Here is a 27,116-nt window from a genome sequence, read left to right on the forward strand (position 1 = left end):
TCTAGTAAAACACATTTTGTGGGAGGGAGTCGATCACTCCTCTTTTTCTTCCCACCTGTTGCTGTGTCCGAGGACACACAGACACAGCTCAACAGCCTGGCTGGGCAACTTGAGAAGCCTGCTTAGCCTCGCCAGACCCATATTGCCTTGTCCCATGTTTCCTGTAAATCTAGATCACCCACTGTACCTCCCTGCAACGTTGGAGGGGAGGTGTTAGGGGGACAGGAGCAGTGTTGGGGGTAGAGTGGTGAGGGGTAGAGCTGTGTGAGGGCTGAAGGAGGAGGGGTGGTGGTAGGGGGATAGAGCTAGTTGAGGGATTGACAAGGGGGTGGGGTGGCAGATTGGTGACGGGTAGATGGTTTAGGGTTAGCTGGGAGAGGGGAGAAATGGAGGGGTAGAGATTGTACATGTTTGAGGTTTAGGAGGACGATTGGGTAGATATTTTAAAAGTTTGGTTGTGGGAAGTGGTAGATTTGCGAGTGGGTAGAACCAGTTAAGCATTGGGGGAAGGGGAAGACTGAAGGGGTGGATCAAGTTACGATGGTACTTTAGGAGGTAGTACACCAAGGTGCTTGGTATGACGCCAGTATGTGGGAAGGAGGTTAGGGAAAGCTTGTGGAGGGTCTTCATGGTGGATGGTTTAAGAGTAGTATGTGACATGTCCTCATCATATCTGTGTTCTTGAGTTATCGGTTTTGTCAGATATTTCATATCATTTCCACTTCATTTGACTCAGCTGGAAAGAATGTTTTAAATGGAAGTGAAAAAGCAATATTCTTATGTGTCACCTTACAAGACTCAAGCTGATGATGTTAGAAGAGTATGACTATTTGTGTACAGTTAATTAACATTGTCTCTGTGAATGAGCAACACGATCCTACAAGACTCTTATTTCAGCTTGAAACTTTCTATTGTCAATTACAAAGTGTGTGTGTGTTGTTTGATGAGGTCGTGAAGGTAATTGAGTGAGTGTTAAATACGTTTCCATCGACGCATTTAGAAAAAAAAGTCGAGATTTTTTCGGTTGATAAAATAAAGAATCTGGGTAAATAAGCATGACTAGATGGGATGGATACAGGCAGGGGGGAGACATGTGATTACAGGAAGTGGGGGTCACTCAACAGTCAGGTATTGTTTGTTCTCTTGCTGAGTAAATACAGCCTCCAGTTTAACAGCTACCCTGAATATCATTAGCAGGCGGAAATAATTCTGGAGTGGTGTTAATATACTTCCTTGTTTCCCCGGGTAATGTGAGCAGTGTAGTAAGCTTGTGTAAGGCTTGCTTGCAGGACATCGTGAGGTGCGACTGGATGATCCAGGCCAGCACAAGCCCGAACACCTCTGGAACAGGTGCTTGTTCCTTGCCCCATTAGGTACCCACCCCTCAGTTGGGACTGTGGTAGATTCATGAGCTGATGCTCCACTTGATATCCTCAGCATGATTTTAGTTGTGTTAACTGTAAGAGTATGTTATGTATGTGTCAAACTCGACATCGTGTTACTCATAAACTGAAAGCATGGTTCTCTAAACAGAAAAACACTTCATCTAACACTGAACAATCACCTTAACATTTTCAATAACATTAAGGTGATTATTCAGTGTTAGATGAAGTGTTTTTCTGTTTAGAGAACCATGCTTTCAGTTTACGAGTAACAAGATGTCGAGTTTGACAGGCTTTCCATCAGGTTAGACCACCTGTCAATCATTTGATTGAGATGTTTCATGGTGCTGGTAGTTCTTGACAAGTTTTCTCCTTGATTGAGATGCTCGATTGAGATGCTCGATAGACTGTTGTGGTTTCCTGACACTTGTCTCTGACCTGGGGCTGATTGTCCTTAGAAGAAAGGGTAGCATACCTCCACCATCACCTCAGGCTCCTCATTAAATATGTCCTCAAGTTATCCTTCACTTGTAGCTGTTATGTCATTTCCTGTTCCCTCTTGTCCTCAGCCATCCGAGCAGGTTGCTCAATCATGTGTGACCATCAAATGGGCACTGTTTCAATGACAGATTACCCTTGAATGTGTGGCAACAGTTGTTGTACAACTCAACCATGTGTGTAACCAGTGCTCCATCACAATGTCGGCCAGGATTTATGGCATTGTTGAACAATACTTGATGGATTAACACCATGGGATGTGAACACTGTAAGATGGGCTAGTCAAAGATGGGCGTCTTCATCTTTTCGATCTATACAGAAACAATCGTAGTTGAAATGTATGTTCTGTGTAATGTTGTTTTCTATTCATCATCCTTTTTATTATAATTTATGTATTCCATATGCATGAATTATGTATGAAAATTGTTACATTTGAGTGGAGAATGGGTCTTTCAGTATACGCTTTGAACCTGGCTTAGTGCATTAGTTTTTGTATCTGGGAACAAGAGGCAAGAAATCAACATATTTTGATGTTTCTCATCTACAACTTGATTAATGTTTTTGTGAATAAAAGATAGGATTTGATAAGAATAGATATGACATACTGATACTTTACAAGACAACCTTGCAGATATTATTCTTCATATATGTTCACTTGCCTCAGAAAGTCTTTGAGTTTTTTGTTTTTTTATCTCTTAATGTTTTGCTCTCTAAAATGGAGATCAGGTGATGACTGCGTGTGACCTGTCAGATTGTCTGTCGTGGAGTGCTTCCCATTCAAGCAACCAGCGGTTTACCTGCCCAGACTTGACTTTTTACAGACCACTGGGATATTACTGATTGTGGAGTCAAAAACAGTCACTGACTGTCTTAACGTAGACATGAAACCTATCATCGATAGCAACTTCTTTATTGCTTGTAGCCTTGTTTCATGGTAGGGTAGCCTCTTCACACCGAAGATCCTAGTTTTGATTCCTCACATGGGTACAGTGTGTGAAGCCGATTTGGGGCCGATTTTTCTGGTGTGCCCCAAGATCTGAGTGAGTGAGTGAGTATGGTTTTGCACTGCTTTTAGAAATATTCCAGCAATATCATGATGGGGCACATCAGAAATCGGGTAAACACATTGTACCTCGTTGTGATATTGCTGGAATATTGCTAAAAGCAGTGCAAAACCATACCCACCCACTCACTCACTCACTCACAAAAAATTTGCACCTTTTTCAGAAGTAAAGATGTAATGAGACATACTGAAACCCTGATGGTCTCCTACTTTTTTAAGCCTTTTAGCTTCTGTTAGACAGCTGTGAGAAGATGACACTCTCTCTTCCTTCCTTATGTACCCCCTTGCTACAGGACTGACTGACTGATTCTACCACTTATAAAAAAATATGAGTAGTGACACTAGTTCCTCCACAAGTGTTACTCCGGAGCAGTCAATCTGTTTCCTCCTGTACCAGTTGCTATGTGTCGTGGTTGTCGAGATGGTGATGGCGATGTGGAAGACGAATCCCCAAGTAGTTGTTGAGTCCAGAGGCTGGTATTGGCCCATCCACAAGGAAGTAGCAGACTTACTTGTCACTGTTAACTAGTTGATAGACCCGGGACAAAAAGCCTGACCTCATGTTTCCTCATTTATTCAAGGTCACTGTGACTTGGATAAGATCTCAAGGCTGCAGGATGTGTTATAATTGGATCTCATTTCCTTGTTGTCTAATTGGATTTCGTATTAGACTTGTTGGGAGATGTATTTTTAAGAGTAATATGTCGTTAGCTTAAGGAAATACTGGTAATGTTATTACTGATTGTTTTTGTAAAAATGATGATGATGATGATGATGATGATGATCACCAAAACCCTCTTTGCTGCATTTTTTATTTTAATCTGTTAATAATAATAATAATAATAATAATAATTCAAAGCACTTCAATGTACCAATTTATGAAAATAATATACAGAGGAAGATTTGATAGATGATAAGGACTAGATTGATTAGTAATATGGACTCTGTGTTTTTGTTGTGTAAAATAGAACAGACGAGATGCATTGTGTTGAAAATAGGGATAATATGTATCTCATTGGTGCATCTGTTTATTGGGTTAAGTTCTGTTTACTCAGTTACTCACCATGCCGTCAACTAAAGTTTCTTATAGAACAGAAGATTGGAAAAACGTCTAAATCGTTATTAATGTCATCAAGAGAGTTTGACAAAGGGACACAGCAGTTTTGTTTGTGGTTCAAACTGAAGTTGGGTGCGGTATTCTGCTATGTCATGGATGTGTGCAGAAGCGGAGCGCAGGGCTGAGCTGCTGACGAAGATCTCCTGAGCCTAGTGCAACGAGCACTGTGACAACCTTCAACATTTACTCTTAGCTACTTCCCGATAGTTTCTCAAACAATGGACTTGAGCAGCAACTTAAGAGTTGACGTTGAATCCGGCGGCTTGTGTCTGTAGAATGACTGCACCATGTGGGCAACACTGGGGAGGTTACCGAGTTCAGTTTGTTTACGCCATTGCCGTCAGATCCTTCGTACTTGCGTCAGGTGCTTTCTTACAAACTGCCTCAAAGAGATTCTGAGAAGGGATGTTGTCGCTAAAAATAGCCAGTTTCAGTAATCATCTGGACTGAGGTTTTTCCCGGGTTCAATTTGTAGCATGATGACGAAGTTGCCGGTACCACCGTACCACTGTACCACTGTAGATGTTTATTGTTGTTCACACAATCAGCTGGGACATTTTTATAATTTTAGACTAAATACCAAAGGTTTGTTTGTTACAGTAAACTACGTTGGTCTTAGACAGGTGGTGTTTGCGTGTCATGGTTGCTATGACAGTGTGAACATCCTATGCGCATGATAAAAAACAATCAATTGGCTGTATAGATTTGAAGCCGGAAAAAGAGAATACATAATCAGATGGTGCTTCATTATTATTTGGCCCAATAGATAATATTTTTTTATTTTTAATGAAACATTGCCAAAAAAAAGATATATTTTTATTAAACATAGTTCCAAAACTTTCTTCTTCTTTTTTTCATCTTGCCTAGATAACATGTATTTATTCTCTCTCTCTCTCTTTTCTCTCCCCCCCAAAACAACAACAAACAAACAAAAAACCCAAGATAGGAACACAAACCCTCATTATATTTTTCAACTTTTACACAGAGCATTCAAAGGTTTTAAATGTAAAATATGTACAGGTAGTCTTCATACTTCCCCTTTATCATGCTTATCAAGCCACAAGTGGAAATATATTCCCGGTCTTTATCTGTAACTTCCACCAGCCTGTCATCCATACAGTTTTCCTATTATGTGTTGCAACGTACCCATGCTTAGTCATAAGCCATTATCTCTAGATTTGAGTTTGACCTACATCTCTTGCTGACCAAGGTACAAGCTTATGGCTCTAAGGGACTTGAGTATTCAGGCTATCTGCAGCTTGTTTGTCCAGGGTTGTATGTATGTAGATATATATAGGGTGAAGATAGTGGAAGTTGGATAAGTGTCGGGCGGGCTCCGTCTACCCTTCGAGGGATTGTATAGGCTTACGCGAGGAAGAGGAAATAGTTGTTGTTCCTCGTGTGAGTGACTTTCCTGCCTGGTAACGTGCAAGTTGCAACCTGTGCGACTATGGAGATTATCTACCTGTTTGGGCAGATGGCCAGGTTCTTGTGTGATATGACTTTGGGTTGACCTAAGATTGCACAGTCACACTCCTTACTTGGCTGTGACAAATATACCCTATAATATATGATCAGATCAGTAATATATCAAGCGTAAACCGTTCACTACTGTTCTTTTGTGTTGAGTGTTTGGTCATGGTTATGTTTTGTTCCTAAAGAAATCTGAATAAAAATCATGTTGTGTTCCAGACATAATAAATATCCCAGTAACATGTATTGTACATGGTTTTTTTTACATCTATGAAAGTTAGTGTTAGGTTTCTGTCTTATAACAGAATGTTTCTCATCTTGATATTCAGTATGACACATGTCATGTTTTGTAGGAATCATTTTAAAATAATGATCGTGTTGAAATCAAAATGAACTATGTCTTATCATTTTGTTGTACATTGTTTTGAACAAGTAGGAAAATTAGGGCCTTTCTGTACACAAACCACAAACAGAAAATAATTCAAAATTCTAATAGGGATTGTCAGTATCATCTAATAGTGATATTTTTAGAAATATCTCTAGAATAATGTTTATTTTGAACAACTAGGTTAATTCCTGGCTGGTTGCTGTATTTGTGTAATGTTAATTCTGATGGAGCTACTAAGTATCCTTCCACAATGCTTTAAAAGTACGTCTTAGGTCATTGCCTTAGATTGATATAGCTCCTTGAAGAGAGTATTGATCGTTTTCAGCCACTGCGATCCTCCAGATCGTTACATACATAGTAGCCACAATGCTGCCATATGTCAGATATAGCTCACATGAGAGCTGTATACCTCGACCGGGATATAACAGTTGGGAAGCATCTGTGCATGACAGTATATCTCGTACAGCCTAGAGCCGTGTTGTGTTCATGACGTCATGTCACACGTTGCTAGGATAGATATTAGATTGTAGTCATCAGGAACGGAATATGTAACACACAACCTTGACCTTTTCATTACTGGTCTGATCAATATGGTACAACGGAAGGCTGCCGTTCTAATTGATGTCAGAAGCATAGAAGTGATGCCTGATGTTGGCGAAATGTATGGCAGTCATGTGGATCTGTGATTGTGATGGGCTGACCTGGGTATTGGGAGGTGTCATTTTAGTGGGTTTCAGCAACAAACCATGTCATGACAACAGCGCACTCCCTTTCTTGAAACTTTTCTTATGTCATGAACATTACATTATCATTAAAGCAATACTTCCTGAAGAATCACAATTTGTTTAAGCTGGACTTCTTTTCAAAGCATAACATCTTACATTTTGGTTCTAAAATCTATACTATTAAAGCAAAGGTGGGGACTTTATGCTTTTATATTACTACAGTTAATCTGTTAAAGCATGCAGATAAACTACAGTAATATGAAAGAAATAAGTGATCCTTAACTTTTTTCGAGTAGTATATTTTGATGTATAGCAATAGGAATTGGTGCAAAAAAAATGAATTCCATTTCACAGGGAAATGAAAGTCTGATTGATTGCTGCAGCTAACTTGTTGTCATTTAATCACTCTCACTCACAATGTCATCCGGGAGTATTTCTGTGTAGCTGATAATGCCATGACATCCAACTGTCATGACACACTGGATGTAGCTGTCTTTCAGTGACTCACATTGTCTCATAATGATCCAGATTTAGGATACAATTTGTAAATGTCGCTGATTTTCAGTGTTTGGAACTTAAATATTCATGTAGATAGAGTAACACGCACTCCACAAAACATACACGATAATCGCCCAAAGAATTATTTAAAGGTGAATTATCCCATAATCCTTTGTTTCATTGTGCAGTGTTGTTGAGATAGAATGATGGAACAGTAATACTACCCTGCCTTGATGAATGTTTTGTCTGGGGAACAATTTTGATCAAGGGTGTGGGCCATTCATCATTGCAGCTGAAATTAAATTCCATGGCGTTAGCTCAGTGCTTTTTCTTGTTTCTGTGATAGTGGCCCTAAAAATGACATGAAACATATTGGCTCCGGAGCCATTGTTATATCTGTTTCCAAATATGATTGGTGGAGCGTTTTGTTTTCGAAGAAACTAAATTGTACAGAAAATGCAAAGTTCATGTGTTGAACTACACTATTTCCCTCCATCAACCAACATACTACTGCAGATGGAATATCTTATTAGACTGAATGTTATTTTTGAAATGCGTTATCGTTGACACTGTACATGCCTGTAAAGTCTGTAAGTGTAAAGAATATGAAAGATTTTCCTTTGCAGAATGTCCTGATTTGCCTCCAGATGCCCAAGTTTATTTTATTTAGACATTTGAGTGTTATTTCAGCATTTGTAACGCCTGTTTTTGTGTTTCAGTGGATGCATGCGAGCAGCAACAGAAGAATGGCCGCCAAGTGGCAGCAGAGGCATTGCTTAGTATGGATTCCCCGACTAACAGCATGGAGAGCAAGACCTTCCTCCACGGGATCCTGCACGACCAGCAACGTAAGTAGCCACATCCCTCTCTGTTACACCATCTGAACATCCTCGTCACATCTGACACCCACTGTCACACCATCTAACCATCAGGGTCACATCATCTGACTATGATCGGCAAAGTGTGAGAGCTGCTTAAGTAACACTAATTATTTATTAACTCCACATGGTTTCTGCTGCTATACAGGACACGGGTACTTTGGGCATATTACCATAGTGGAACAAGGGCAGCAGCCCATTCTATAAAACACCGCGATATAACAGGAATACTATTAAAAGTGGCGTTAAACCCAACTCACTCACTCACTCACTCATTCAATAAAACAGTCTTTCTGTTCACCTGGAAGTTTGGCAACACCATTGCTGTCAAATATGTGAAACGGGATCCAATGTCCATGGCACTAAATCTTCCAATCCAGTACCTCTGCAGTGTCAGGTACTTATTTGTGATCTCCTCTTTGCTTTCACCATGGGGACATGGAACAAAGTGTGTTGACAGGCACATGATCTACCAGCTGGTATCAACATGTTCATGGTAACTCCTCAGTCATTCGGAGACTGATGATATATTTGTTCGCACTTAACACAGGCCTGCTTGAATCCTCTGCGGATATGGACAATCTTAGATGTTGTTGCCAAACAATTGCCCACATGCTTGGTGATAAGATTGTAAGGGAGAATACAAATTGCCATTTGTTATTGTAGAGATTTCTTGATCTTGAACTCAATTTGAAAGAAAATGCCTTAAGAGTTTACATCTGTTTCTGTTACTTTGTTGTGTATGCCACCAAAATTATTATAAATATAAGCGACAAAAATCATTTTCATAATCATAAGATTTCTCTACTAAAAGACCTGTGAAGATCCGGGTTAGAATAGTCTTCAGCAACTATGTTTGTCGTAAGAGGCGACTAACAGGACAGGGTCATCAGGCTCGCTGACTTCAGTGGTTGATGCATGTCACCGTATCCCAATTAGGTGGATCGATGCTAATGGTGTCAATAACTGGATTGTCTGGTCCAGACTCGATTATTTACAGCCGGCGAATATTGCTGAGTGTGGCGGTAAACAACAAAAAACAAATCTCTACTAAAAGCCTAGTCCATTGTAGGATTCTGACATATATGATCCTGAAACTGTTCCAAGCCTTGTTTTATTCCAGATTAGATTTTATGGCCATATAACATATCCTTCATGCCATGCACAGAAATACCTAGGAAAAATGTATACCGATACAGGTGGAAATACCAGTCAACAGCTATATTTAGAAGTGGAAATCTATTCAAGTTTCGCTTTTCTTTTGCACTGGTTCAGTTTTGAAATGACTGTTCAAATTATCCTCCCTCATTCAAACATGAATTCAAGCTACCATTCAGGATCAGTCCTTTGTGAAAAGCAGTCTTTGAATACCAGTTTGAAAATATAGAAACATGTTACTTGCACAAAGGCTTGCAGGCCACAACGGGTACATAGTATGATACAGCTCTTTCCAACCCATTTGTGAATAAAGGTATATATCTTGATAATACCCTGCATTGGCAGTTTATGCCCAGACTCATCGTGAAGTGTAAAAATAGACGCAATATATGAATTTTCATGAAATGCATCAAACGTTAATCTCAATTTGAATTTTGAATTAGAATTTGTTGAAATTGTATCCGCTCCAACAATGTATATCATATGCATGTCATGCTGACCAACCAAATAATTGTATGAGCCAAATCCTGATGAAATGTCTGTTGGTGTTGATGGGATTGACATGTTTTGACAACAGGGAACATTAAAATAAACAACAAGGGTAGCAGACTTTAATATGGTTTATCAATTCACATAAAAAACACTAGAGTATGATTTTAATTAATAAATAGAAACTTCTTTTGTATTTCTTTATGATGGAGTCCTGTTAATTTTCTATAATGAATTTTAGGTAAATTAGAAATTTAATCTGCCCCAGTGATATTATACCTACCTGCTCTGGTACCGAAATGCTGGTGCAAGTAAGCAATATGTTATAAGGAAAGGTTTATGAGTTTTAGTGGGTTTGGGGAAGCTGCACACTTTAACTGTGATGAAACAACTGCACAGCCGGTGCATGGAAACCTTTGGGATGACATGACAATGCAAACAGTGGGCATGACATGCTAAGTGTTGAGCATGTTGCCAGTGCGGGGGAGGCATGACAACCATGCAGAAATCACCGCATCAATTTACCTTGTTAGCATAGCTGGGATACACTGTGAGCCGAACGTCCCAGCCTCCCTTGCCTTGTGTTGCAGGCTGGCGACTGTGTTTGCTCGGCTGTGTTTAATTATGGATTTGTATGTTGAATCCATGCAAACCTTATGCTCAAACTGTGATCTGCCGCACAAGTCTGTTGCTAAATGTCTGGCGTAGCATTTCCTCCACTACTGTTGCCGTGTCACCAAGTGCAGTCCCTGTACTCCCCGCCTCGTCTATGTGGAATTGCCATGGAAATGCCTGTGTCACGTGGACCTGAACTCGCCAAGTCAGGAAGAACAGGCAGATTTCCATGTTTAAATACCCGCCATCTCCGTAGCCAATGGGATGCTCACAAACAAGCTTCTGCACCCTCTGACATAGAGTCACAGTACCGGAATCTCCATGACTACTGCCTCATTGAAAGCACCTGTCCTCTGTTTGTAAACAAAATAATCGATCAGATTAAGGCAGTCTGCATGCTGAGTGCTGTCGACAGCACCCACATAAGGCCATAAACCTGTCAAAAAAATACACTACTTAACTCCTGATAAGGATATTCCCAGTCCATGATGTACTTTATAATATACCACTGAACATTTGATATGGACCACACCTTTACCATGTTTACTTGAGATGACTTTTTTGATCAATAGCAATAAAATTATTGTTGAGTAGTATAGTATGAAATAGGCCTGTATCTTTATCAAATGTTGAGTAGTACTCAGATAGTATCCTCAACAAGGTTTAATATTCATCAGTGGGTGTTGATGGAGATGCAATCATGTATGAGTTTGATACAGTTGTTATTCATATTAATTACCACTGAATACATATTTAGTTATTGTCTCAATGGTGTTGGCAATAAATGTTGTTCCACATGTTGTTGCAAATAATGGTGTTCCACAAGGTTCTGTTCTTGGATCTTTTCTGTTCAAGGATTCAAGTTTCATCAGGAAACTGACGTATTTGCATATAAAACAACAAGAGTGATAAAATTCTCACTAGAACTCTTTCCTGTGTATTCAAGTTATGGTGGATGAGAAACAACTGCAGTTTGAAGCAGCTAGCGGGAACTTGCTCGACGTGAAATGTTACCTTAAAACATATGTAGTTTGAAACTGACTGCTGGGAACATCCAACCATCCATCCATCAGTCCATCCATTAGTCCATCCATCCATCCATCCATCAGTCTCATCAGTCTCATCACACTGGAATTATACCTGTTTGATTGAAAACTTTTATCACTGAGTGTGATGATAATTTTGATGCAAAGACTGCTGTTTTCACCTTTGCTGAAATATAGCACCTTCATTTGAAATACAGAATTCTGAAGACAATGAATCAACAATTAAGTCTGATGTTTTCTTTTGCAGCCTCTTTGCCTCCCAGTCCTGCAGACAGCGGTGTCTCAGACATTGACAGCAACTCCGACGACATAAAAATGAGATTACATGGTTCTTACAGTAAGTAGTTCCCGTATTCCATGTTCCATCTTTAAGTGGTGTTTTAGAAGGTGTGGTATCAATGATATTACAATGGTAATGCTTCTTTACTATTCTTTGATGTTGAAGTCCAACAGTTAACCTGTCTTTGTTAATTTGCCAAATAGTGTTCACAGTCAGCATCGATGATAAAGAGTTGAGTCAGCTTGCTCTCATAATGTTAAAATAGTTACAAATATATTCATTGAAAGGCATTTGGAAGTGATGCACATAAATAAGAGAATTTATGGATGTCAACTTCTTTATTGTGATAAAGAAATTGACATCCATAAATTCTCTTCCTTACAAATATATTATATAATGTTACTGATTGCTCATTTCTTTCTCAGTATTAATGTTTTGATGTGATTTGCCATTAGAATGGCTACTGATGAATGGTTTCGTGTATTTTTCAGCATTCATCCCAAGTCCCCCTGTACCAGGCCCCAGTCCGTTCATCCCCCCATACTGCCAGCCACCCCCAGCACACCAGCCCCTCCCCGCACACTTCAACACAGCTACACATATCGCCATGAGACCAGGTGAGCTTTCATTCCCACGTGTCACAGTATTCTTACGCTTCATAACCATGTATTATAGTATTGTAAGCATACATATCTCTTGTTAACTTACACACCTGTCTGTCATAATTTTGTTAACTTACATACCTAACTATGATAGTATTGCCAGTTATATAACATAGTATTGTTAGCCTACACATCTATTGTGGGAGGGCACAGGTGGCCCAGTCTTCTAAGGGGCCGCACATTCACTGTGCAAAGTTGTGTCCCTTTGGCACGCCAGAAACCTATGATTGTGGGTTTGAATCCTGGTTTGTCCCGATTATTTTTCTTGGTTTGTCAACACCATCCTCATGCTTGTTGGTTTCACCGAAGTGGTAAACATCTAAGACCTGCATCACTTTGGGCTTTCCACCCACATTAAGCCGACACGCCGTGATATGACTGTTAAAAGTGGCGTTAAACAGAACTCACACACTCATAGCCATTGTTGTCTTAAATTCTATCATTGTATTGTTAGCCTATATGCCTATTAATCATAGTATTGTTGGCCTACACCCCTATTGTGTATCAGTATTGTTAGCCTGTATACCTATTAATCATAGTATTGTTGACCTACACACCTATTAATGTGTCAGTATTGTTAGCCTACACACCTATTGATGTGTCAGATTTGTTGGCCAACATACCTTTCGCTCATAGTATTGTTAGCCTACGTACCTCTTAATCATAGTATGTGTTAGCCATTTAATATTTTATTGAGTAATATTTCAGCGAAATTCACTGTTCTATTTTCTCTGCTCACTTATATATGTATAAGTTCATTTTGGGCTTAAGTTTAGCTTTATGGCAGTTTCATAATCAGCATATTTATGAAGTAAAATGGATCTGGGACTTTTTAGCTTTCAATGGAAAGTCTTGTGGATTTAACAGTTTCAAGATTGCTGGCTAGTGTCTCTTGCTCTCTGAATGTCAGGTTATATGATGGGATCCTGCTATAATACTAGTGCCAGGAGAGACCTGCAAGTTTGTAATTCGATCAGATGAATAAATTAACTCACACCAAAATTGAATTGATGTGGTAAATAAGCCAGCTGTTCAAGCAGTTCTATTTATAACCACCATTTCTATCTATCATCTATAGATCTATCATAAGTCAAGAGCCATGGAAACTGGAAATATTGTGGTACAAAACAAATACATAATGGTTAAAGGGTCCATATGACTAAAAGAAGAACCTATAAATTTTAGGACAAACTGACAATATGCACATAGACATAGACATAGACATAGGTTAGACATAAGGGGGTCCTTGAGATTTGATGCTATGGTACTATTTGAGTCTAACTTTAAACTGCCGAGTTGTTTATCTGTTTACATTAGTGCTATGACAAGGACCTTGACTGTGACTCATTTTCGATACTTTGTCAACACAGTATTTTCATATCTGGTCCAACAGCCAGTGTGTATCTACCATCGGTATTCGTGGCCAATGTATGGCCTGCATGACAGCACAGTAGGTAGCTACAGCTGGCGTCATAGAGAACATCCCAGAACAACACAGATGCTGACATATCTACAACATCAGGCCACAATAAACTTGTACTGATATCACAGTTCATTGTCAGTGCGTTAGTTATAGAGACAGATGGCATTAGGACTTTTTCAGGATTTCATGAAAATTCTGATGGGGCATGTTTCTATCCATACCAAATTTGGAAAATATTTATCAGACATTTTGGATGACAATCAGTCGGTGTCCCAGGTACTGAACTGTTGAGGTTCCTGATGGTATTAACACCACCTGCTGCCAGGATGTGTTTTCTGTCGTCTTGTCAACAACTGATGTGAAGTTAAAGAGGCACAATGCATCATGGTCCAGCTGCATCATCCGAAATATTTATGATGATCCTTTTACTAGAATCCGTTTTATCAACCTGCAAGCGTCGAGCCACCATTTGTATTGTGTTGTCTACAGCTGACATTGTATATGAATGAGGTGTTTGTGTGTGTATGTTTAGCTTCAACAAGTGCTAGTTAGGTTTTGAGGCCACAGTTCAAACCACATGGCGACTGTTTGGATAAATCTAAATAACATACTGCTTGCTATGTGATATAAAAATATAACTGGTTAATGCACCTGTGACCAAACACACTAAATGACTTTAAATTCCTAGTTTATTTTCGTATATTTGCTGTCTATCATATTGATAAGTATCTTTCAGTGATCATCAATATTTGTTAAAAGACACACGTACACAACTGAATTGTTTTTACATTTTTTTAAAATGGTGTCATGATATATTCTGAAAAGTGCACCATATGAATCAGGTCAGATCAGAAAGGATTGAATTTTAAGCTATTCATCGCTAACAATATCCAGATCTATCATCAAATCAGTTCGTACTTCCGATTTTGCTATGTTAGTACAGCAGTGACTAAACCCAACAATGTATGTATTGTAATACAAATTAATATTAGTCCTGAAATACACGTAGAATGGGAAGTAACAAGGCTAGGTTAATTCTGGTGTCGGAATACTGTCCTGATGCAACAGGAAAAGGTTAGACTGTGAGGCAGCAGAAACTGCGGAAACGAAATGTTTGTGTACACATACTAGGTATTAGTATGGAGGAAATATCAGTGTAGTGAGTAGAGAATCAAACTTTTGACTGGTGCTATTGTGTTGGAGAGGAAACTTCATGGTGACGTGTACGATTACATCTGGCATTTGGAGGCCATTTCCCCAACTTGCTATAATTGCAGCTATAACTTGACCCGCCCAACTGTGATTGTGGATGTTTCGAGTTTGAAATGAGGTCAGCGTTATGACTGAACACAATTGCAGTGTTGAGTTACAGACAGACAATAGGCATTGATAGGACCATAGGGAGCTCTGATACCATCCGGGAGGGAAGGAAGACTTTAATATCGCGTGCACGCACACGCACGCACACACACACACACACACACACACACACACACACACACACAGGCTCTATAGACAGTATTTGGAGGAACTTTATCATGTTGATGGGGACTTCAGTGGGATGGTTATGAAATCATATGAAGGCAATTTTCATTATTAGGAAAATGAATTTCGTCTGAATCATTAGAGTACCAGGTGTTGTTTACAAAGGCTGATTGTAATTATTCTTTTCACTGATTTTTATGAGGTAATTTCCATTTTTTTTCTCTTGGTGGTTGGTTGCTATGTTTGAATGAGGTTATCGGGAGTGTTTTGTGTACCGAAATAATTTGGTATTCTGTAAATGTATTGGGAATGGAATAATGTTTGCTTTGTGGAGAGGGTATATTGTGTGATTTGAAATGCATGGGTAAGAGGCTTTTGTGTTTGTGTGTGGTGGAATAGGGTAACAGAGTGTTTGTGAATAGTGCAGTTGTAGTTTCCTTGAGTGCATTTCCGAGGTTATTGTTAGCTCACCTGAATGGGACTCATGTGAGCCTATGTCATAGCACGTGAATGTGAGTACAAAGTTTAACATGGCCACCAGAGAAACTATTTATGCAATTCATAGATGGTTACAATTGTATGAGTGTGCGATTTGCTATGTGGTAAACTTCTGTGTTGGGTATCTCTTGCCATATTGCTAGAATATCGCTAAAAAGGGAATAAAACCCAACTCACTCACTTCTGTGTTGACATATATCAAGTTATTTTTGACCTTCGATAATCACTGATCCATTCTGACCCATTCTTATGAACAAGCAGATATGAACTTGTTTGAATATTTATCGCATATTTGAGTGGTAATATAGTAAATTCCCTGAAATAGGTGAGCTACAGAACCTCATTGCATTTTCAATAGCAGCTTTTCATGTTGTTGAACTTTAGCTGGATAGAAAGCAAATTATGAACAGAACTTTCATTGATTTGTTTTTTAAAATTATCTTCTCACAATAAGTGTGAAATAAAATGAAAATGCCCAAATAAGGCATGCAAGTGTTATGGAGGGTGTGGATGGTTGTGAACCCTTTACTAAATGATGTGTTTGTTTCAGACCATGTGTATCAGAACAACCTCCTCCCCACACCAGTCCAGCATGCCGGCAGCGAAGGCTCACCCAGCAACACCCCTCCAGCCTCCCCAGACAGACCCAAGAGCAAAAAAGGTATGTTTTGATGATACTGCTTTTTATTATATTCCATGGAGTGAGATTCTGGTCAGTCAATAATTGCAGAAACAATTACTTTACTTTTGACTGCATTGACATCTTGGATGATACCTTTTGTAAGAAACAAGCAGATAGGTTTGGGAGATTTCCCTACAATCAACACCTGGGTGTGGGGAAATTAAGGGAATGGTGCCGTTGTACAAAACAACCTAAGTGCTATGACTGTTGCAAGTCTATGTTAAGGTATGGGATTAACGGTCACCTTAGTGTTAAGATTGCTTTGTACAGCGGCACTCAGGTCCCTACAATCAACAGTTTACTGGGGAGAATTTACAGACGGATCTACAATTTAGTCTGCAAGAATTATGAGATAGGTGGCTGTGGCATGAGAGCTGATGATAATGGGGTTGATCATTGCTCAACATTATTGCATGTTGCAGTGAAAGGCCATCGTAATTTGGACATCATGTGTCTGATTGATTGAACTGGACCTTGACACTTATCTTTTTGCAGGTCGCAAACCCAAGAACCCTGAGTACCCAATGAACAGCCAGCCTAAGAGGAAGCGAGAAGGCAACACAACATACTTGTGGGAGTTCCTTCTATCCCTGCTGCAGAATCGCGAAACATGTCCACGGTATATCAAGTGGACAAACAGGGAAAAGGGAATCTTCAAGTTGGTTGACTCGAAGGCTGTGTCGAAGCTTTGGGGGATGCACAAGAATAAGCCCGATATGAACTATGAAACAATGGGAAGAGCACTAAGGTGAGTTTGACAGGGGGGTAATTCATCTGTGAAGTGATGGAACCAATAATCTTTGATAGACAAGATAATAATCAATGGACAATAAACAAGTATGCTTAGGGGCTTAGTTTGTACCTTGATGAACATGTCATTAGAGAGTCACTGAAACGTGTTCCAGATCGGCTCAAACCAAGCTCTGACAACCATGAAAACATTGACAAGAAAATCTAGATACTTTGAGGTATAATTGATAATGTTTGTGTTTATGGTACTGGATGTGTTTTGTTTCATGTTTCTCAAATGCCCTCATTCCTTTGTTCGTATAGGTACTACTATGCAAGAGGAATATTAAACAAAGTCGACGGGCAGAGACTTGTGTATCAATTCGCAGAGGTTCCAAAGGGGATAGTAGAGATCGACTGCCATAGTTAGTGTGTCAGACCCGATGTGTACATGTTGACTGAGCGTGACGGTGCCTGGCACTGACCAATCGTAACCCAGCACTTACACCAGCGACCCAACCACTGTGATAGATCTCCGTATGCTCCAGACCTTTATTCCCTGTCAAAGGACAGAGGCAGCAGGCAGGGTAATTGAGGGCGGGAGCTCAACTCTGCCCCCTCGTTCCCTGCCCTGGGACAGAGGCTGCAGGCAGGTGAGGGAGGGTGGGAGCTCAACTCTGTGCTTGTGATGGCCAGCTTGGATACTAACAGTCTACAAAGTTCCCCAGCAGGATTCAGAATGATCCTGGAAAGTGGCTGAACAGAAACTTCCGACAGCTCCATGCTAGTTGCTCCGGATCTGAGGCTGTGATGTCCCGAGTGCTCTCTGAGTGCTGCGTGAAGAGAACTAGAACGTCAGTTGCCTTGACAATTGTGTTGGGCAGCTTTCTGTAGATATAGGCAGCATGCCCGTCTTATGGTGCTGTTGTTGCAGTGACACAGAAGGACCCGTTTACTGGTTGCAGTGGAATGATCATCTGTCATTATGGACAACACTACCATCAGTACCAGTGACTTCATGTATTAACTGATATAGTGTTAACTGGTCGCTCTCTAAAGGAAAACAAATATTTTTAGAATTGACAATAGCTGGTGATGAACCTGTTCTATAGACAGTGGTCAGTTACCATGGTTACCACCATTAGATTTGAAAGTCATCTTCCATTCCATAAATCACTCCATCAGTTTAGTTTTACATACTGGGGATATTCCCCGAAAGGCCAGTACCTACCATGGAAATATTACAAAATATCTCAGTCGTGTGTACCCATTTTCAGACTGTGTGACTGCTAGAGAGTGAAAGATGTAGTCGAGTTATAAGAATGATGTGTGAGTGTGTGTGAGATTATGATTATGGCATGAGAAACTCTATGACCCCTTATCTTTACGAGTGGACATCAATCTAGGCATTGTTGCCCTCAAACTGTGTGATATGTAGAACCCTGTTGACGAAGGGACTTGCCCTGGACTGCTTTGTGGGCTGCCTGGTCCCCATCAGAAGGCTGGACCCGTTTGGGTCTGAAGTCATGAAGTATTGACGTGTGAGGCCTCGGTGATGTGTTCTTTTGGAGGACGAATCATATGTTGCTGCCACTACTGTTTTACTTGCAGCAGAGGTTTTACTGGTTTTATTTGAGTTTAGTGGTGTTGACTGTTTGACAGCGTGCAACCTAGGCTCTCATCACTGACAGGATGTTGGGTGGACCACCTTTTATAAACATATTAGTTGTTGTCTTGTTGTATTGTTGATTATTCCAACAGATTTTATTGGTTTTCTGGCATGAGGCTGCAACTGGATAAAAAGTGACCATGTGCCCAGTTATCAGCGGTTTCATGGCCATTCTGTGAATAGGTCAATGGTTGCAGCCTACTGCCAGATGTAGAGACCCATTTCATGTTAATTTGTGTTGCGTCCTTACACTGACATTGCAGTGAGATTTTCTACTGCAGTTGGCTTCCATTGTTTTGCTGTGCATTCCAAGGTAAATCAGCAGCCCATCTTCTAGAATGCTGTGTTCATTTTGATAGCTTCACTGGTGCCAGTGATCACAGTTCTGTTTTGTATGCCCACAATATGGGGTCCCGATCAGCAGCATCTTCCTGTCAGGTTCTTGGGCTGAGCTAGCACTGATACCCAATGGATCAAATCTCTCATTTGTGATGCCCATTTGCGCCAAACCTTTCACAGTGAAGCTCATGGGCCTAATTTCAACCTGTGCCCACACTCCTCTGGCAGACCTAGCCTCTATGGATTAAATATGTAGATATCAAACAAAATGTATATTTTTAGGAAAAATCCTACTGCCAGGGCTGTCCATTCGAAAGTGTTCTGATGGTCAGGTTTGGTTGAACTCTGGAAGAAGTCTGACGAGTGATACCGTCAGCTGTAGTTACGACATAGATGTGCCTTAAAACTGTAGTGTATGCAGAAGCCTGCGCGCCTGCCCCCATCTGATCATTGGCTACCCAGCTCATTCTGTTCACTGTGAGCTGGATTCAATGGTCTAATTCACTATAATGAAAACCTCCCCGACTTAATGACGAAGGTTAACATATATGCAGAGTATACACTTATACTAGTGTTTTGGTATCCATCCTAAGACAATAACGCATGACGCACATGATTCACAGAGGTAATATTTGTAGATTGGTACAGTTGTAGATTTTTACCTGCCTAAAGTAAAATCTTTGAAATGGTAAAATCAAACTTGTAATTTGTGCAAGGTTGATTTCATCTTCTATAAAGCATGTAAATGTCTCTTTCGATTATTTGTAAATCTCAATCTGATAATCTAATGTTGCTCATAAGTAAAGATTGTAGTCTGTCTCATGGTGATATTACATCTTCAATATTATGGATAAAAATTTACAGTTACAAGTTTATTTTTGTTTCTTAAATAACAAAATCTTTAAAGAAAAGTTTTGCCATCACACCTAAAGGTTTTTTGATGATGTAACCTATGAAAAGGGTTTTTGATGATGTAAGCCATGTTTAACTTCAGTGATTGAGCCAATTATATTATGGATTTGTTGTCTCGGTCAGGTTATGAAAAAAAAAAGAGTGTCAAGCTCAGAATGTTATGACCTTCAGTTTATATTTTCCTACTATTGTTACTGCTGTTTTGGTATATGTTTGTAAGTAATTAACAGTTAATGATCACAGTGAGATCTGATGTACCAGATTTACTTGTTAGTTTTGTGATGTCATCGGTAAATTATTGAAAAATTGTTCTGTTTTTATTGAATGTTATTGTTTAAAATGAATTCAAATGATTTAGGGAACAAGGACAAATTCGAATGAAGTAGTTTGGGAATCAGATTATGGACATTTTTCTTGTATGACAATTTGTTTAGATTGATAAAGACCAATCTTTATGGAATATAGTGAAACGGGCAGTAGCCTCAATAGGCTGGTGAAACTACACTGGCATAACCTAGCAGCTTGTCCAGGTGGCTCCCTCTAGATTGTCTCCATGTTAGTGACGTTGATTAAGAGGCAGGGCACGTAGGGTCACAGTAAGCTTTGACATGCATACCTCGACAGTATGGTATGAAAATGTCAAGAGAATTGCATTTAACTTTGTCATGAAATTTATTGTCTACAGCTGCATGGCAGCCATGTTGACCCCCCATGTGCCCAGTCAGTGAAACGCCTTCACTAATGCTTCCTTTACGTTTGCGAGTAGGCTTGTTCTGTATGAAAAAAAAAATCAATGCACAGGAATAGGTCTACAAATTTGCTAATTTCGAAAGTATGGAGAGTTACCTGCCCATGGAGTTCGCAACACAAGAGGGAGCCACCTAGAATGATTAACGAACAGGTTCAGGACCTTGTGGTCCACATTTACACATGTACAGTGCTACCTTGTTAAGGAAAGGATCTCTCTATTTGTACTGTAAAATTGTATATAATGCCTCTGATTGGTTAGATTTCTAATCAATTACATGTTATATCTGAATAAAGTAGTTAATTATTTTTGAAAAATATCATTTGGTTGTGTGTTTTTTGCAGGCTTTCAAGGGACCGGTCATGTGTTTTCAAGTTTGTTGGTTTGTTTAACGCCACACTCAGTAATGTCCAGGCTATATGACCGCGGTCTAAAAATAATCGTGTCTGGACCAGACAATCCAGTCATTGACATGAGCATAGATCATAGATCTAGGCAATTGGGAGCTTGACCACCCGTTCCTGTTAGTCGCCTGTTAGGGTGTTACAGGACTGTGTGGATCAGCGGAGGGTCATATAAAATATGACAGTCTCTGGGGGAAGGTTTTGAAAAAATTATAATACTATATTAAGTGTTTTTGCATTTTGTCTTCTCAGGGAGATTAATGAAAAATATGACAAGCATTAGGGGAGGGTAATTATTTTCACTTCGTTAGTGCATCATCAACCTCTTACCAACCCGCTGTAATAAATGACGGGGCCCCAATGTCTTAGTATGAACGGTGCATAACTTGGGGTAGGTTTTGAGCTGATTGACATTTAATTGACAACAGAAATAACGGATTGGCGTACGAGGTGAACGTATACGATTTTCATAACCTGTACCGCGAAGAACGGACTGACAATGGTCAGGTTTCCTGTTGTAAGTGTGGCAGGGCTGGGACGTCGACGTCTTGCAACAGCGCAAGTTACGTGTTCGTTTAATTATCAGACAGGCAAGCCTACCTTGCGAAATGTGAGCTACGCCCCGCTGGGCATAACTGTCTTGGACTAGATTCGATGTAAGGCGTGTCGTAACAATATCACTTATAATTACTTCTGACGTAGCTGTAACGTACCCCAGGGGAGCGCTTGGATGAACTGATGTTATTTTCATTTCTCAGTCTGTAGACTATATGTCGCATGTTCCTTTGATGAAAAAGAGCACCGTGGCCCAGTCTGAGGCGCGCCGACATTCGCTGTGCAGAGTTGCGCCCCAGAGGTTCATGAAGATTAGATTATCATTGGTTCGAATCTTTGATTTAACATGACTGTCACCATCGGTTTGTCAGCACCATACCCGTGCTCATTTCGCCAAAGTGGTATACGTCTAAGAACATCACTTCGGATTTCCCTTCATCATGCACGGCGTGATGTAACTGGAACACTCATCAAAGCACCATCAATTTCGGTTGGGGTTAGCCTAGTGGTTAAATCGTTCGCTCGTTACGCCGAAGACCCGGGTTCGATTCCCCACATGGGTACAATGTGTGAGGCCCATTTCTGGTGGTCCCCACCGTGATATTGTTGGAATATTGCTAAAAGCGGCGCACAAACCATACTCGCTCAAAGCATCATCAATTCGAACTCTTCCACTAGCAATCACGTAAATATTGTAAAAATTTTGAAGAAGAAAAGATTCAATAGGCTCGCATGTCTAGCATACGTGAACACTATACTGGTGTCCTGACCCGCTGAGAGGCCAATATTCCACAACAATCTCGCCTAGTTACGGTGGCTGTCACGTTGTCTGTGTGCTGGTTTGTTAGCTAATTCTCTGGTTGCTGGTTCGTAATGCTATGAAATGTCATTCCTATCAGATTTTGGTTGAACGACTGAGTCTAGACCGACACACATATACAGACCAGACCTTTCCATGTGGTATCTGACCGCGGTGTATCAGGGCTGTAACCCAAGACCCGTTGGCGTACAGAGCATTATGGCGGCCTTGTCAACCCAAGAGATTAACAGCAACCTTATACACCCCAAATACCCGGAATTGCGTCGGAGAAGTATCATATTAATACATTTGGGCCTCCTTATCTGACAGATCTGTACTCATAGATGTTCATGCATGAACACGACATGGCAGGAATATCGGTGAAACCCGAAGGTCGTTGACCAAGGTCACCCATGCTCGAAGCGTTACTGATTCATCTAAAGAAAAACAGTACATTAATTCCGTTGTCATGGGTACCAAAGTTATGAACACATCTCTTGAAAGGTTTCACTTTCCAACCGTCGTAGTACTTCATTAATCTCATATATACTAAATGAAACCATAGAACTTATTGATATGTGTTTATAAACACCTGCGATCTTTCTCTGTCATTTTTATTAGGATTTAATCTGCGATCTTGGCCTTTGACCATTGAAAGGTATGATAACGGGTCTTTTTGGCCCACATGATCTTCCTTGTTTATTAAATGGGCAAAACATTCAGAAATACAGCCACATGTGTTCCTGTGAATGAGACCAGGACTTTGTGGATTTCAACACTTTGGACTTGAAAAAAACCACTAATGTATTGAGAAGGGGTGGTTTTAGAGTGTTTTAGGACGCATTTATTTATTTTTGAACAAGTATTTGATCAAGTTTATATGATTATAAATGGATATATGGTAATTATTTTATCTTGAATCCAGAACGTGTAGTCACATTGTCGGCAAGTTTCGCCCATTGAGCAATTCTAGTAGACTTGATAATGCCAGAACCCACAAACTTGCAAATGTATGAAACAGAAAGAGGCTAGTTGGCAGAAATTTGAAAATGTCTGATAATTTTCAAACTAATATAAACTTTAAAAACATTCCAGACATTTCTAATGGGCCAAAAGGGGCCTTATCGTGTCACGTCATGTACGACCCCGACCCCATCATGTCACCTGCGACAAGGAAAATTGTATCCCGTCTATAATATGCTGTCAAGAATATAAGATAGTTTTACCAAGCTACCAAGCTACCAAGCTACCAACCAACAAATACTTGCCAACGACAAGTTACTTGAAAACAAGTGTTTGTAAGTTATTTTCAAGTTCTTTCTTTCGAATTAATGCACGCGTTTAGCAATGCATAGAATACAACACACCCACTTTAGTACGAATGTAGGGACCTTTACCATTGACGTGAAAGCTTTTCTTATGACGGCCTTAAGATAATATATTCATGTAGGCTATCTATGGGCTGGAGCAGAACCATATCCAGCTTATAATATAATGATATCGACAGTTACCGAAACAAAATCACCGTTGCGGAAACCATCCATTTAGCAACAGATCAGATGCGTCCTTCAATACAAGAGTAAGGGAGACATTGTACAAAGCAGTCTGTCGTAGGTCATTCGTCGGTGCGGGATATATTGACAAAAGAAACGAACAGGTCAGTGACTGGGACCTTTTGGTAGAGTCACTGGTGGTCTACGACAATTAACGTCTTAACCGTATTAAGTGCCCTGCACCAATAAGCGTCTTTGGACCAAATATTCTGGACCAGCCTCCGAGTAATCTTCATCCATTACTGAGACCGAAAGTTTACATTAGAGTCCCTATTCTCCTTACGCAGTACGCAGACAATCGGTTTTCTTCGATCTGTGCAATAAAAAATATTATCGAAGTAATGATGTGGGTCATTGTTTCCTGAATCACCGGAAGTGCACGGGAGCAAGGGTATAGACCATACACCGTACAAGAAAATAACACAAGACTGTATTGACTGCAGCGTATATAAACTGCTAACCAAAACTACAAAGGCCTTATTTTGCCATGTCAATGTGGAACTCAGTTAAAAATTATGTCAACAGTTTGTGTACGGTCTAGAAACTTACGATAAAGGGAGACAATTTGCGGGGAGGTAACTGTTGTATGACAAAACGTCCGTCAGAGTGTTTTGTTCACTGCAATGAAAATATCCCTTTTCTCCACTTCATAGAAGTCAGTCTTTCACACTTAAGTATATGATAGAAGTCAGATGAACTGCTGTGACATTAGTAAACTATATTTTTTATCAGTACTTTTCAGTACGAAAATACGCACTTGAAGATTTTAAGTATAGTGTTTGATATAACCACTAGGCTACCCGACCGCCCCTTTTGAGTTTTAGCCGCTTACCAAAAGAGCAGCGTGAAATCAGTGGGACACGATGATTATCAATAAGATAATTGTCACATCACAATCCTTCCACAGCAACACCTCATGGTATTGATAGTCTACATGTAAAAACGACTCGCATCCAGGTAAATATCACGAACCTCGTCTAGGACCGACCTCATTACGCACCCCGGTTCTCGGTATCCCAGAATATGTATAAGTATTAAGTTTCGTGTAACAAATTCTATTTCTAAAAAGCAATATACGAGACATTCGTGTTGTTTTTGAACGCACGATGTTTCAATGTTCGCTATTAACCAACTATGCACTGTGCATATTTATATAGGTAAACGTGCGTTAAATATATAGTTGTGTTTGGTCATGTAAATATTGTTATTGACCTTATCGCATTTATTCATATTACAAGGATATAATGCTCAGTACGGGAGGTTCATATCTTTCAACGCTATATTTGTTTGTTTGTTGTTTAACGCCGCAATCAGCAATATTCCAGCTATGTGACGGCGGTCTGTAAATAATCGAGTCTACTAGACAATCTAGTGATTGCCATCATGAGCATCGATCCACGCAATTGGGATACGATGACATGCCTCAACCAAGGCAGCGAGCCTGACCACCCAATCCCGTTAGTCGCCTCTTATGACAAGGATAGTCGCCTTTTAAGGTAAGCATTCGTTGCTTAAGATTTATTTTTCACGGTTTTCAAGCTATGTAATGAATATAGCTTTATCCTTGAGTATCGGCTTGTACAAACGTCCTCAGCAAGATAACCGTTTTACGACGGATCCTGGTAGTTATGTTTTGTCATGCCATAAGATTTAACATTTGTATTATACCTTACAAATTGTTTTACAGGGGAACGGTGGAGTAGTCCAGTGAATTAAGCTTTTGTTCGTTACGCCGAAGACCCGGGTTCGATTCCCTACATGGTAACAATGGGATGAGATTCAATGAGAAGTTTCCTGTTTATGAGTCAGTCATGAAATTATCTCAGCTTTGTTATTAACGTCCGTGAAGTCTCCCGCAGCGAAATTGTCACTGAAAATGTATGTCTAGACATTTGTCTGTGAAAGGTGTCATAACAAGACTACGTACAAAAAAAGTTACTAATTAACACAGGGTATAAAACGATAATTGTTTTCAACTTAAAATCTATTTGTTTTGAAGGATTGTTTTTATCTTGGACTAAATTGTTTTTTTGTTTTGTTAAAAAATAAACACCCTCACTAGGGTGTACCTAGTGGTTCAAGCTTTTGCTCGGCCCGGGTTCGATTCCCCACATGGGTACATGTATGAAGCCCATGTCTAATGACCCCCGCCCTGATATTGGTGGGATATTGCTAAAACGGCGTAAAAACATACATGCTCAGTAAGGTTTTAAATAACAGGAATGTTATTGTAATTTATTCTGAAACTAATATCTGATATCATCGCCGTGATATTGCTGGAATATTGCTAACAGCGGCGTAAAACGACACCCACTCACTCATATCAATACGTGTGTTCATGGTTAGCTAACCGTTCCCTAAATGTTCAGATTGATATGAATAAACAGAGGTTGATATGATTGAAACTGATAGCAAAGACGAAACATTGGTTACCTTATTGCTTGTTTATCCATGGGTTAATTACTTATCATCACCCTGAAAGCTAATCTATACTTTAAAAAACAAACACCTTTTTTCTAGTGTTTGAAGTCTTAGCATATAAATCTGTCTACTGATTTTTTACAATGATATTACATAACATGTTTTAATGTTATGTCACATGTCCGAGCTCAAGTCAGTATAGTTCATGGCTTCATTTTCAGGAACTGTTCAGATGCCTGTTTATTTACGCAAGCTCGTGAATCAATGAAACTGTTTTTGATGACCCTAGCCCTTCGTCCTTTTCCCAATTGACCAGCATGTATCATCCAGTATTTCCCCTCGACCCCATAGAAAGTACACCTCAACCTCGTCAGCGAAATCAGCGGTACACCGAAAGTACTGCGTTCAAGTCCGACGACCTGTGTCCACTTACGCTGCTCGCTGTTTCCACATCGCCATCGATCAACTGCCACCTTGAGTTCACTCCAGACAAGGTCTTGTTTGACGGGTCATTGGGTGCCTCTCGATCCCTTCGCTAACTAAAACATGCCTCGTATGTCAATCGGAGCCTTCGCATTTTCGAGAACCTCTTAATAATTTCGCTAGTATTGCCTGCGGACATGCGAA

The 27,116-nt window shown here is 39.9% G+C and overlaps 1 protein-coding gene across 4 annotated transcripts in view; it reads left to right on the forward strand.

Annotated features, from left to right (window-relative positions):
• Positions 1–21,076, forward strand: part of LOC124144161 (ETS-related transcription factor Elf-2-like) — a 131,636-nt gene extending 110,560 nt beyond the window's left edge. For all 4 annotated transcript variants that reach the window (XM_046513421.2, XM_046513419.2, XM_046513422.2 and 1 more), the window contains 6 exons: positions 7,864–7,992; positions 11,578–11,667; positions 12,102–12,227; positions 16,229–16,339; positions 16,856–17,108; positions 17,414–21,076. In XM_046513421.2, the coding sequence (XP_046369377.2) occupies positions 7,864–7,992; positions 11,578–11,667; positions 12,102–12,227; positions 16,229–16,339; positions 16,856–17,108; positions 17,414–17,519 (815 nt within the window). In that variant the 3' untranslated portion in view covers positions 17,520–21,076. The remainder of the gene's footprint in view (positions 1–7,863; positions 7,993–11,577; positions 11,668–12,101; positions 12,228–16,228; positions 16,340–16,855; positions 17,109–17,413) is intronic.
• The last annotated feature ends 6,040 nt before the right edge of the window (positions 21,077–27,116 follow it).

Source organism: Haliotis rufescens, unplaced genomic scaffold (genome assembly GCF_023055435.1).
Source record: "Haliotis rufescens isolate VD_foot unplaced genomic scaffold, xgHalRufe1.0.p SCAF_7, whole genome shotgun sequence".
Lineage (NCBI taxonomy): Eukaryota > Metazoa > Mollusca > Gastropoda > Lepetellida > Haliotidae > Haliotis > Haliotis rufescens.